At 45.5% G+C, this 12,887-nt stretch overlaps 2 protein-coding genes across 2 annotated transcripts in view; both read right to left on the minus strand.

The window, feature by feature from the left end:
* The window catches only part of LOC142858504 (cytochrome P450 2G1), a 74,757-nt gene that overhangs the window by 60,183 nt on the left and 1,687 nt on the right, over nucleotides 1-12,887 (minus strand). The window lies entirely within an intron of this gene.
* LOC142837204 (cytochrome P450 2B1-like) lies at nucleotides 5,686-12,214 on the minus strand. The gene is made up of 5 exons (XM_075952195.1): nucleotides 12,168-12,214; nucleotides 11,738-11,820; nucleotides 9,730-9,919; nucleotides 9,435-9,571; nucleotides 5,686-5,864 (listed from the first exon to the last, which is right to left on the minus strand). The coding sequence occupies exons 1-5, from the start codon at nucleotides 12,212-12,214 to the stop codon at nucleotides 5,686-5,688; spliced, it is 636 nt and encodes a 211-aa protein (XP_075808310.1).

Below are 12,887 nucleotides of genomic sequence, written 5' to 3' on the forward strand. Positions count from 1 at the left end.
AGAGTCTCTCTTCCAGCTGCCATCAGATCCGATGGAGAACTCTCAGCTACTGTCAGCCAGTGTGCCACCATTCTAATTGGTATGACAATAACGGACTAAAGCTTTGAAACTATAAGCTGGCCTAATCAGATATTTTCTTTAAAAGACTCGCCATGGTCACGATGTCTTCTTACAGCAATAGAACACTGATCGTGTCAGTAAGTGATGGTCTTGGCTTGCCTCTTTGAGTATTTTGATCAGAAGGGTTTCATAGACCCCCCAGACAATACAGGTTATTGCCATTGCTCTTGGCTACTCTCCAGACTTGATGGATGATAAGACCCTATTGCTGAAGACACTACATATTAGAATCATAGAACATGGAGAAATCAAACTGATATTGTCCAGGAAGCCCCACCCCCACTGGCTAGGTGGAAGGTACTATGCACTTTACTGAATTGAAATGACATCATCTGTCTTACTCAGCTGTGAACCCTGTGAGCGACAGTAATGACCAGCCTGGAAAGACATGCCCACTGCACACTAGGAAAACTAATGTTGTGGGTGTTAGCATTCAGGCATTTATGCTGGCCTGCTCTCAGGGTCCTAACAGAATTCGTCATCAATTGTAGTCAGTACGAGCACTTCCTGTGCGCATGCACTTGTTAGTATTCAGGCATTTACACTGAGCAGCTCTCAGGGTCCTGACGGAATACCTACCTCATCAACTGAACTTGCTATGTAGAACTCTTTCTCTGTCTCTGTCTCTCTGTCTGTCTGTCTCCCCCCCCCCCCCATGCGTGATATCCCCTTACAAAAAGACAAGCTCCTCCTGCCCTTTGCTCTCTTTTCCTCAACTCTGGCCCCCAGAGGCCACTTTTGAGCCTCCTCCCCTCCCCCCAATAAACCTCACAGGTGAGTTCTGTTGTATGGTCTGACTTTCCTTCCCTCCACCACTTTTAAACTAAAACAGTGGCAGTGACCTGCTGGGCCTAACACTTTATGGTTGGATGTAAGGTCCACTTCACAAGAAAAAAAAAAACCATGCCTAGTACCAGTAAGGATGCCAAGAACCCATGGTCACGTAGATCTCCCTATGGGAGGACCTACTACTGTTCTGCTAACTGGATAGGGAATTAAACCCAAGCCTAAAGATGTGTTTGTAGAGTCACATCTCACTGTGCCTTCCCTCTGCCATTAGAGAAGCTTCTTAGGCAGGCAGTGGTGGCACACTGCTTCAATCCCAGCACTTGAGAAGCAGAGGAGGGTGGATCTCTGTGAGTTTGAGGCCAACCTGGTCTACAAAGTGAGTTCCACGACAGCCAGAGCTACACAGAGAAATCCTGTCTCAAAAATATAAACAAATAAAAGACACAGAAACCCTGTCTCAATCAATCAATAGGGGATACTTACTTTTGCAGTAGACAGGAATTGTCACAGAGACCCACAACTGGCCAGAAGTGCAGAGGACAAGAGACTGTGGCGTGCACACCCCTCCTCCTTAGGTAGAGGTCATCGTTGAAGAAGATTTGGAACAACACGAAGAGCCATGGGCAATGGATCATGACAGCTTCGATATTTCTCTCTCTGGATCTTTCCCAGCCTGGCTGTCTATCTCCATGTCCCCACCTTGTTGACCTCCTGCCCAGACTCTGAAGCTCCTCCACTGAACACTCACCTTCCTCCTGATTCACTGCTCCACGCTCCATTTGTCCATCCTGAAGCCCTTCGTGGTGCTCAGACAGAAACACTCAAGAGAATCCCTAGGCTCTCCGCTGGGGAAGACCAAACTTGACTGGCATGGCAGAGCAGGAAGACATGAGCACACACATTATTTTACCTCCTCCAGCGACTAATACCCAACTCATTGCTTTCCTGGAAGATGGGACAGATGACAATAAGTTTTATCCAGAGAAAGCCTTAGCTGCTCCATTGGGACTTTCCATATCACCTCATGTTCACCCAGGACTAGAATAGACTGAGGCCCATGTAGGCTGTGACTGTATCTCCATATTTCCCCTCAGCTGCAGAGTCAAGGCCCAGACCTCAGAAGCTGACCCAGTGATGGGTCCTTCCTCTCACTGGATCACACTCCCCGGTATTAGGTTGTCTGGGTCTCATCAGGTTAGAACCCAAACCTGAGCTCTGTGGTTTCACGTGACCATCTCTCTCATACCCTTCCCTGAGGGCCTGGTTCCAGCTTTTCTGAGAACCTTCCAGCTTTGGACTTTATGAGTTTCACATACTCTACACACGAAGTGCTGCTCTCCATGATGGAGAACACAGTACGTCTACCAGAAGCTATCTCCCTCCCTACCTTCCCTCTGTTCCCTCTCAAAAGAATTCTAGAAGCCTCTCAAGTACCACAGCATGGCTGGAACAAGAGAATTCCCAACCTGATCTGGAGATACTTGCTGAGCCATGGGCTTACAACTCTTTGCTGCCCGTGAGCACCACTTCCTTCCTCCCACCTCCTGCCTCCTCACCCTGACCTCCTCCACATCTCACCCCTTGGAAGGATTTGAGGAAAGGTTGTGGGGTCTGTTTGGAAAGTGTTTTCCAGCAAAGGCAGATACCACTGTTCAGGAGAGAGACAGCCCTTGAGCTGGAGACACACCGGGTTTAGACTAGCAAAATGCTGACGAGTAAGACTCAGAAGGAGGAAGCAGGGGGAACATTATGGAAGACGGGTGGAAAGATTGTAAGAGCCAGATGCTCTAGGAGTTTGCTGTGAAATCGTGTCTCCAAGGAATGGCAGAAGCTACACCTATAATGTCTCACCAACATGAACAAGGATGATAGATATGCTATTAGCAGAAGGGGGAAACCCACAAGGTCTCACCCTGCACAAAGAACTACAGGTAGTTAAGGAATGCTGAGAGCTAGAGAAATAGCCTTCCCAGGGAAGAACATACCAAGTCGTTCAACGCCAAATGGCCAGCCCTGAGCACATACATACAAGTAACACTATACAGACTGAGTAGGTTGTAGTTATGTCTTTAGAACTGTATATGTGTGTGCATATACATGTATGCAAGTAACAACAATTAATGAAACAATTGAACAAGGAGGGGCACATGGGAATGTTTGGATGGAGAACAAGGAAGGGGTAAATGATGCAAATATAATCTCAAAAAAATTTAAAAAGAGATTTTAAAAATAAGCCAGAACTTTGAGGTCCTCCACGGCCCTCCACGGCCCTTCATGGCCCTCCACAGCCCTCTCTCTTCCATTCCCGTTTTTCTTGAAGGGTAAGCTTCGCTGTTGTTTTATTTTTGTGGTTGGTGGAGGAGGGTTTGTCAGGAATCTACCTTGACAAAGCTCCTGGTAACTCTCCCTAGGCTACAGGGAGCCCAGGCTGATATTTAGTATCTTGGATATAAAACTGACAGCCAGCTACCCATTGGCCAATGGTTGGTTGTGGTAAGAGGCCGCTTGTTTGTTCCTGGCTGCTCAGCCCCGAAATAACCACCCAGAAACTTATTAATTAAATCACTGTTTGGCCTATTAGCTCTAGCTTCTTATTGGCTAGCTCTTACATCTTAATTTAACCTATTTTTATTAATCTCTGTATCGCCATGTGGCTGTGGATTAAATGCAAAGTTCCCTCCAGCATCTGTCTCCGGCAGGGCTACATGGCTTCTCCCTGACTCCATCTTTCTTCCAGCATTCAGTTTAGTTTTCCCTGCCTATCTCTGTTCTGCCTTGCTCTAGGCTCAAAGCAGTTTCTTTATTCATTAACCAATAAAAGCAACACACATACAGAAGGACTTCCTACATCAGTTGGTTGGAAATGTCATCATAGTTGTGAATGTTAAATGAACAGTACTTCCCTTAAGGGAGCCTGTGAGTCCCAACAGTGGGGTGTATGGAGCCTGAGAGTTTCAGGTGACTCCAAAGAAAGTGTGACTCCGGGCCACTTCTGTCAGAAAGTGACAAGACAGCAAGAGGGATCAAGCATGAGTGGATTTTGAAGAACTGGGGCAAACCTGGACCCTGGAGAGACTGGAATTAATTCTGGGCATCATGAAAAAGCGAGACAGATTAGAGATAGGTCTGCCACACAATGGGTGAGCTGAATGAGCGCCTGTTTCATCACCTTATTTGTGTATTTACTCATTCCTCCCTTGGCAGAACAAGACAGTATGTTGATCCTTCACCAACCTGGCATGGCTGTGATGGAGAACTTCTCACTGAAAGACCTTCTGGAAAAATCCCTAGGTTACATACGAAAACAGACGTGGAGGAATGTCTCAGTGATTAAGAGCTCTGGCCGCTCTTCCTGATCTTCTAGGACATGGGTTCAATGCCCAGCATCCATATTCACAACCATCTACAATGCAAATCCCAAAAGATAAGATGTTCTCTTCTGGCTTCCATGGGCACCAGACACTCATACATTACACAGATATACATACAGAAAAAACACCAATACACACACACATCGAAACAACAAAAACAAAACAAAAAGAAGGCAGTAGTGGCTCAAACCTTTAATCCCAGCACTCAGGAGACTGAGACAGCCGGATTTTAGTGAGTTCAAGACCAGCCATTGCTACACAGTGAAACCCTGTCTCAAGAAACAAGTAACCCCCACCCCAAAACAAAACACAGCAAGGACACCCCCGCAAGCAGAGAGAAGGCTTTGTGTGTTTATGAGATCCTTAGAGAACTTAACAGGGACCATAAGAGAATCTAAGTAAACTCACACAGCCCAGAGACATGGGCTGAGAAGGTCTTTGCCTGGAGAGAAGGATTTTAAGAAAGAAAATGAGGAAGACATATGGAGGTGTGTACCCTGAATCTGGAACATAGGAACCTGGAAAACATGGTGTTACATGTTTTATTAAGACACCTGACATAAAAGATCACACATTAATTGGTTTCATTTTTATAAGACAAATCAAGCAAATCCATTGACACAGAAACCAGATTCTGCAGGGCCTATGAGGAGAAGGACTAGGGGAATTTCTTAACAGGTCAGGGCTGGGGGGGGGCAATTACGTGTGACAAAATACCTGAAATTAGATACCGTAGTTGTACAGCGTTGTGAATAAATTAAAAGACATTATAATGTAGACGATGAAATACAGTCAGTCTAAAATCTGGATGTAGGTCCACGTGCCTATAATGCCAGCACTTGGGAAATGGACAAAAGCAGGTCCAGAGTTCAAGTCATCTTTTCATGTATATAGGATTTTGAGGTCAGTCTGAGCTACATGAGACTGTCTCGAAATACTAAACTTGTTATTAGTCAGTTTTGCTATATGAATTTCATCTTGATTTAAATGCACATAAGGGAGCAAAGTTTGCTCTGGAGTCATGGTGTGATCTTGCTGCCCCACTCACTTGCAGTGTGATGCTGTGTGTGATCTCTGTTACTCACCAGTAAAGGGAATCACAATTCTAAACACACACATGGGAATATGATGGAGATGACTCGAGAGAGACCATCTAAGCCCATTCGCACAGATCACAGAGCAAAGAGTGTGGATAAGTCAGGACTGCAGCAGTTAAAAATGTGAGAGAAATGACTCAGAATAAGTTGTGGCCTCCAGAAGTCTCTCTGTTCAAGAAATGCACTTAGCTGTCTGTTTGGTTGTGTTTTCTCAATTCCATTCACAGGTGAGAACATGACGCATAGTTGGGCAGAAGTGAGGACCCTTGAAAACACTGAAATCCATAGACTCTCTTCCCTCAGTCCATTCAGCGGGGCAGGAAGTGAATCTGGTATTTGGGGAGTATTTTGCTTACACCACTTTCCTTGGGCCTGAGGTCAATGTCCCCAGGACTGGACACAGAGAAATTCTGGAGGATGGTGGTGAAGAAAAGGAACAATTCGTTGCGGGCAATGCCTTCGCCAAGACAAATGCGCTTTCCTGTGGGCACAGAGAATGAGCCATGTGAGCCCCAGGGCAGTGTACAACCTTCCGACTGTCCCTTCCCTAAACCCAGACAGCTGTATCCACTACAACGAATAAATGTAAGTTTGACTCTTAACCTGCAATTCTGAGAGACTATAAAGAAATCCTCCACACCTCAAAAAATAAGTGTGAAATATTAGGTGGATGACCCACATTCATTTCTGACAGAGATGGATTTCTAAAGCATCCATTGCCCCAGAGGAAGTAAGGACCAACTTGGACTTGGGTATGGATACTTGGGTAGGGGGGACATACATTTATTACAAGATATCATTAGTATTCTTAACTTCTCTCATGAGGACAATGGTACCCAGATCATAAGGCTATTATGTGCACAAATATAGATGTTTGTACTGACTCTTCGATTGACACCTGGCTAATATTAATAATTCTATATGAGCCAGGCATGATGGCGCATTGCTGTAATCGTAGTATGTAAAAAGTTGATACAGATGGATAGTGAGTTCAAAACTGCCTCAGCTGTATCAAGACTGCATCTTAGAAACCAACAAGAAGAGAAGGAAGGGAAGCAGGAGGAAGAGAAAGGGAGGATGAGAGAGGAGAGGAAAGAGGAGGAAGCCACTCTGGATCTCCCCCACTTTCCCCCACCCCTTTCTGGTCTCAGCACTAAAACTTCAACATGTTCCCAAACACAGCAGCTCATACAATTGAGAATGGGCAGGGGAACATGATGAGGGCTCCATGGCACCCACCGGGTTCTCAGGGGTGTAAGGAGCCCTTGTTGGTTTGCCATCTTGGTCATGAAGCAGCACAGAGCAATGGGAGCCTGAAAGCCCAGACAGAGGCTCCACCACCTGCCCTGTACCTCGGTGGTTCTTAATCTGCAGCTGGCTGCCTCAGGCCTACAGGTGGAGGAGGGATTCCCAGCAACCCCTGTGCCCTCCAGTGGTTGGGGAACTGCCTATGTAGGGGTGTCTAGGGAAAGCACCCTATTCCTTTGGGTGCCTTCTTTCCAGAATTTAGGTGACATGAGTTTGGAAATTCATTGAGTAGCTCTCTGAGATGGTTCTCCTAGAACTGGTTTTGTGACCCAGATTTTTCCAGAGCTGCTTTTTAATGGTGTATATCACTCTCAACACAAAGTCCCCATGCCTGGAGCTGGCAATTTGGACACCGTTCACGTCTCTTTGGCTCTAACACTTTTGAGCTATATTTTTTTGCTTGCTGGCCAGGGCTGTCAACTTGTATCTCTTTACCCATCAGATATTATTTTTCTTTCACTTTTTTTCCTTTTCTGCTTCTTTGTGTCTAAATTCCCTATTGTTTATATCCCCCTCCCCTTCTCTGTCTCTGTCTTTCTCTTACACCCATCCTTCCCATATCACTTGTTCATTCAGTACTTGCCTCCAAATGTCCCTTTGGTCTATTCCTCATTCTGGTCCTCTCCCTTCATTTTCCATCCTCCCCTCCCCCCTGTTCTGACACCTCTCCCTCCCCTTCTTCTATCATCTCAGTTCACTATCCATCTCTCATAAAATGACTCTTCCTGCATGGTCTTCTTGTGTCCTGATTTCAGTTCTGCTGTTTGTCCTGACCCCCTCCCCCCAAAAACAAAATCAGAGTTAAGGAAAGGAAAGGAAAGGGAAGGGAAGGGAACGGAAGGGAACGGAAGGGAACGGAAGGGAACGGAAGGGCTTCTCTTTGAGACACAAGTCCAGATCACTGACTGTCACGCCAGAGGAGTCAAAGAAACAAGAACTGGAAACAACTGGTCAACCCACATCTATAAGGAGAGCATGCTGCCTACTTCCTTGGAGCTCAGCTTAGTCCTTGCATCTCTTACACAGGCCTGGGCCCCAAACAAGGAATAATACCACCCACAATAGGCTGCATCTTCCCATATCAATGACCAACCAAGAAAGCCTCCCACAGACCATTGTAAGACAGGTATTTCTCAACTGAAACCCTCTTCCTGGGAGATTCTAGATCGTCAGGTTGACACTTAGCACGAATAGTACACCTTGTTCCAATCTCACTGTGCCTCTCTTTGTTAAGATCCCTGCTTCAGCTCCATTATCTCTCCATCTCCTAGATGCTTCCAGAGTAATCCTCTGCACTCCTGCTGTCCTGTAAGCTTACAGCTATGGAGTGGAGAAATGCACTTTCCATGTCCCCACACTGAATGAAGATTCACCTGGACATCTCAGGGTGGAACTGAGCCCTGGGTCACTAAAGTCACTATGACACTCAACTCTGGATAGTTTTTGCCAGAGATATGTGGCTTAGTGGCAGAACACCTGCTTAGAATCCCCCAGTGAGAGGTTGAGGGCATGACTCATGGTAGAGCCCCTGCCTAGAATCCCCCAGTGAGGGGCTGGGGTGTGGCTCAGTGGTAGAGCCCCTGCCTAGAATCCCACAAGGAAGGGCTGGGGGGGCTCAGTGGTGGAGACCCTGCCTAGAATCCCCAGTGAGGGGCTGGGGGCATGGCTCAGTAGTAGACCTCCTGTCTAGAATCCGCCGTGAGGGGTTGGGGTGTGGCTCAGTGGTAGAGCCCCTGCCTAGAATCCCACAATGAAGGGCTGGGGTGTGGCTCAGTGGTGGAGCCCCTGCCTAGAATCCCCCATAGAGTGGTTGGGGGCACGGCTCAGTAGTAGAGCTTCTGCCTAACATTTACAAAGCACTAGCTTCAATAATTAGCACGCAAAGAAAAGTTTTAAGAAATCCTTTCTTCGACTTTCCTTTCTCCCCAAAGATAAGGAATCTATCTACATAAATGGAGTTTTTTTTTCATGACTAAAGCTTGTTAAAAAATAAATTCATTTCGGAATAAGGTTGCCTATATATATAACAAAAGTAACCTAACATCATTAGTCCTGAAATACAAAACAAATCTGGATTACATTGTGCCAACAAGTAGCTTTCTGTCAGTGAGTAACTGGGTCAGAGCCAAACATTGCAGCAAACCAATCCCAGGATGCCAACTATTCCAGCGTGGCCAGGTAGGAGAAAAGTGGACCTGGCACAAATCAAGTTGTATCCATATGCTCAGCTCCACATGCTTCACTTCCTGCCCACACTACTGAGAACTTTCTGTGGTTCAAGAGATTATCCATCATGGATAACCATCTTGGCTCAAACAAATGCTAGTAAATTTGATTTCTCTTACTATTAAACAGCCAGAGTACTTAACTGCAAACAGAGACAAGCATGTCAAGACATGCCCCATCTCCCCAGTGCTCACAGCTAGAATCAATGCCTCCCCAGCCATCAAGACAATACCCAGCTCAAAGCAGTGTTCATAGATGATGTTGGTTGGTCTTGCTGCTGTTTCTTTTTTTTAAAAAATGTATTGCTCAGGTTTAGAGGCTTTTAAATACTTCCCCCAAAGTCCTCCCGATGAGGGTTCCTTTAATCAAGAGCCCCTAGTGGGACTGTACCCAGGGTGAATAGGATGGTTGAGGCGAAGCAGCTGGACTAGACTCAGTAAACATAGACCTAGTCCTGTGTCCTGGAGGGTGAGCCTGCCCTCTAGTGTCTGGGAAAGGAAGCACAGGTCCCGCTCAGCTATAAAGAAAGGCATAAAAGCTTCATTTTTCTTCAGAGCCCCATTGGCATCCAGGAAGTGGTCAGGATTGAAGGCATCTGGTTGTTCAAAGTACCGTGGGTCATGGAGAGCTGCACTCAGGATGGGGTACACTTCTGTGTTCCAGGAGACATTGTGAGAGGCAATGATATTAGCATACCCTGGCTCCCATATGCAGTCAACCAATCAAAACTAGGGAAGACACAAACAGGCTGATACTACTGTTAAAGGGAATACAGGGGACTCAAGGCATAGAAGTGCAGGATCACAGCTGGTCTCACCTTGGGGAGCAGGTACCCTCGGAACAAAGTGTCTTTGATGACCCTGTGTGGCAGACCAATCGGGACTAGATCTGAAAATCTCTGAGTCTCCTGGATGACGGCCTCAGTGTAAGGCATTTTGGTGCGGTCCTCTAGGGTTGGTAGGCGGTGTGAGCCAATCACCTGATCGATCTCCTTTTGGACTTTCTCTGTACAGAAAAGGGAGACAGCAGACAATGCCCTCCCCCTTCACGGAGGCAATGAACAGTGATCCTGTTTTCTGTGAGCCAGTAGCTTAGGAACAGTGCAGAGCCAGGAGACTCTGCTGAGAAAGACACAGTGCACTCTGGGAAATGCACACCTGCGCTTCTCTCAGGTATATGTCTCTCCAGCCACTCTTAGAGCTATGTTAGAGACTTTCTCCAAAGCTCCAACACTGCTCATAAAAGAGAGAAAAGGAAAATCCACAGCAAATGGGCTCTTTTCACCTATCAGTCTGAGGGAAGGCTGGAGAGAGAGATGATAAGAATTCTCCCCATTTGAAATGTAATGAATGTAATAAACTATATTCCTACATAGCACATGCGCACGCGCGCACACACACATCTTTGCATGAAATTCATATTTAAAAATCCACGGAGCTGGAGAGATGGCTGTTCTTGTAGAGGACCCAGGCTCAATTTCCACATAGGTATTCACACCCTCATTGCCTCGAGTTCAAACCACCCGACACCCTCACACAGACATATATGCAGACAAAACAACAATGCACATTAGTAGAAATACATTTAAAAATCCAGACTAAGAATCTGAGGCTATAACCTAAGAATAAAAGGAAAATAAATTAATCTATGTATAACTGAATACTAAATATTAATACATTGGCGAATACATTGGCCAAGGAAATGGCTCAGCTAGAAAATGCACTTGACTTGCATCCTGACAGCTTGGCTTTGACATCAGAACCCATGGGAACATGCAGGAGAGCCCCAACTGCACAAAGTTGTCCTCCCACCTCCACACATGAGCTGCAGCAGACAAACTCACAACAACATCACATCGATTTCAAATTCTTAGAATGTGAGTGTGTAAGTCAGCCAAGCAATGGATGAGTCGGTTAATAAAGGTAAGATTGCTGGGTGAGTGAAATGAGCAAAGCAAAACTGGATGTCCATATTCCACTTCTCACTCACTGTATTAACCAATTAATGAGTCACAAATGGTTCATAGACAAATAAATCAATGAGTACAACTAACCAAAAATCAATCAAATATGTGAATGAATAAATAAGAAAATATAGGAATAAACGGGTAGGTGTGTTAAATGATGAATAAGTCACAGATAAATGAGTGAGTTATTAAATGGATACATGGAGGATGGATGGACACATGAAGGGTGAATTCAAAGGTCAGTTAGAAGGATTAAGGAATGACCAATGAATCAGTGATAGATAGCCCACTCAACTAGATCTGATCAAAGAATAAAACTCACAGGCTGATTCATCCAAATAAATGTGCCCTTAGGTGACGTAGAGATGAAAGAATCAAGGATGAATAATCTCTGGCTATAGTGAAGATGGGCAGAAAATACATGAGTGGGTAAATAGTTGTGTAGAGGGATGGATAAATGGTTGGATGGATGATAGATGGATGGGAAATGAATAAAATGGGTAAATGGAAAAAGAGGTGGATGAAGACAAGTGAATAGAGGGATGTAAAGACAGAAGGAAAGAAGTAGGTAAGGATGGATGGATGGTAGAATTGATGGATGGATAGACAGACGGACGGACAGATGGATGGATGGATGAAAGGATGGGTGGATCAACCATTGTTTCCATAGGTGAAAACAATGGAAAACAGGCCAGCTGAGTGTTCATTCATGTACCACCCACAGCACAGCCCTAGTTTAGAATTAGGCCAAAGCCTTCAGCGCTCCAGATATAAGAAGCCCATGGCTCTCTCATCCACACAAACTTCCCAGCCAATAGGGAGCTAGAAGATTCCCCAACTGGCCATCTGTGGTTCAATTGCAACATGGGGATATTTGAGCATGAGAAGGAAGCCATAGCAGAGTATGGTGCTGCTGGTCTCGGTGTCAGCAAAGAAGAGAGTCCTGAATGTGAGTCATGACTGCAGTATGGACACCTGGGATAATGCGTGGCATTGCAACCATCGGGGCATCTACAGGGAACTGGTCCCAGGAACATGACAACCCTGCAGTGCTGAGAGCCCTTGGGGAGCATGGTGCAGGATGCAAACAACTCTCCCTCATCCTCTTGTAACCTTTCCTCTCTCTAGATTGCACTGCAGCTAATAGAAATGAAAGGCTGTGAAAATGGTCAGTGCCTGACGTTGTTTAGTGGAAAAAGATAAGAAAAAGCTCTGTATATGTTTTATATTGACCTATTCCTTTTTCTGTGCTGGTTGACACCATCAAATCTTATGCAACAATGTTCTAACCATCCACAAATCAGATCAAAGATACTTGAAAATTGAAGGATGGTCATGAGTTTGAAATAAACCTGGAGAAAATGGGGAGGGGACCTTGTCTCAAAAGCTAAATAAAAATAAATGAATACACGTTTGATCCAGATGGACAATCTGATAAAAACTAAAGAGTAGCAGGAAGTTGGGATTGTTGCCACACTGTCAACTCTCTCAGTGGGAACTGGAGCTGGGATGTGAACTGATTATTAATAAACAAGTGGTAATTGAACATAAAATCTCACTAATGAAGACTAGTTACGATGGCACCAGGATCAGCTCCTAAGATGATCCATGTGTTTATGACTGTTAAGCTCCCGATCTGCCTCTCTTCGCTTTGTCCCTAAACACAGCAGGCTAATCCCTTGTGCTGGCAGAAGCTAGCCTTATCTCTTGATGCCTCTTATATTATTCTTTTTCTTCTGGAACAAAGAAGCACCAGATAGGAAAATTGTAAACACTTGGTGCACACCTCAACACCTCGACTCTTTCCACACTCTAAGCACAGTGCCCCACGAAATTCCAACATAGCAAGGACACACCTGTTGATCTGTGCACCATCCAACACCAATCAGCATCTCACCTTTCACTCAGAAACCTTCCCGCCTGAACCTACTGCGTGGAAAGAGCCCCTGGCTTGTCCTGCTGAGTGATCTCCAGGAGCAAACATGGGGCTATGCCATAGGGCACAGGCCC

The sequence above is a fragment of the Microtus pennsylvanicus genome, chromosome 1 (assembly GCF_037038515.1).
Source record: "Microtus pennsylvanicus isolate mMicPen1 chromosome 1, mMicPen1.hap1, whole genome shotgun sequence".
NCBI lineage: Eukaryota > Metazoa > Chordata > Mammalia > Rodentia > Cricetidae > Microtus > Microtus pennsylvanicus.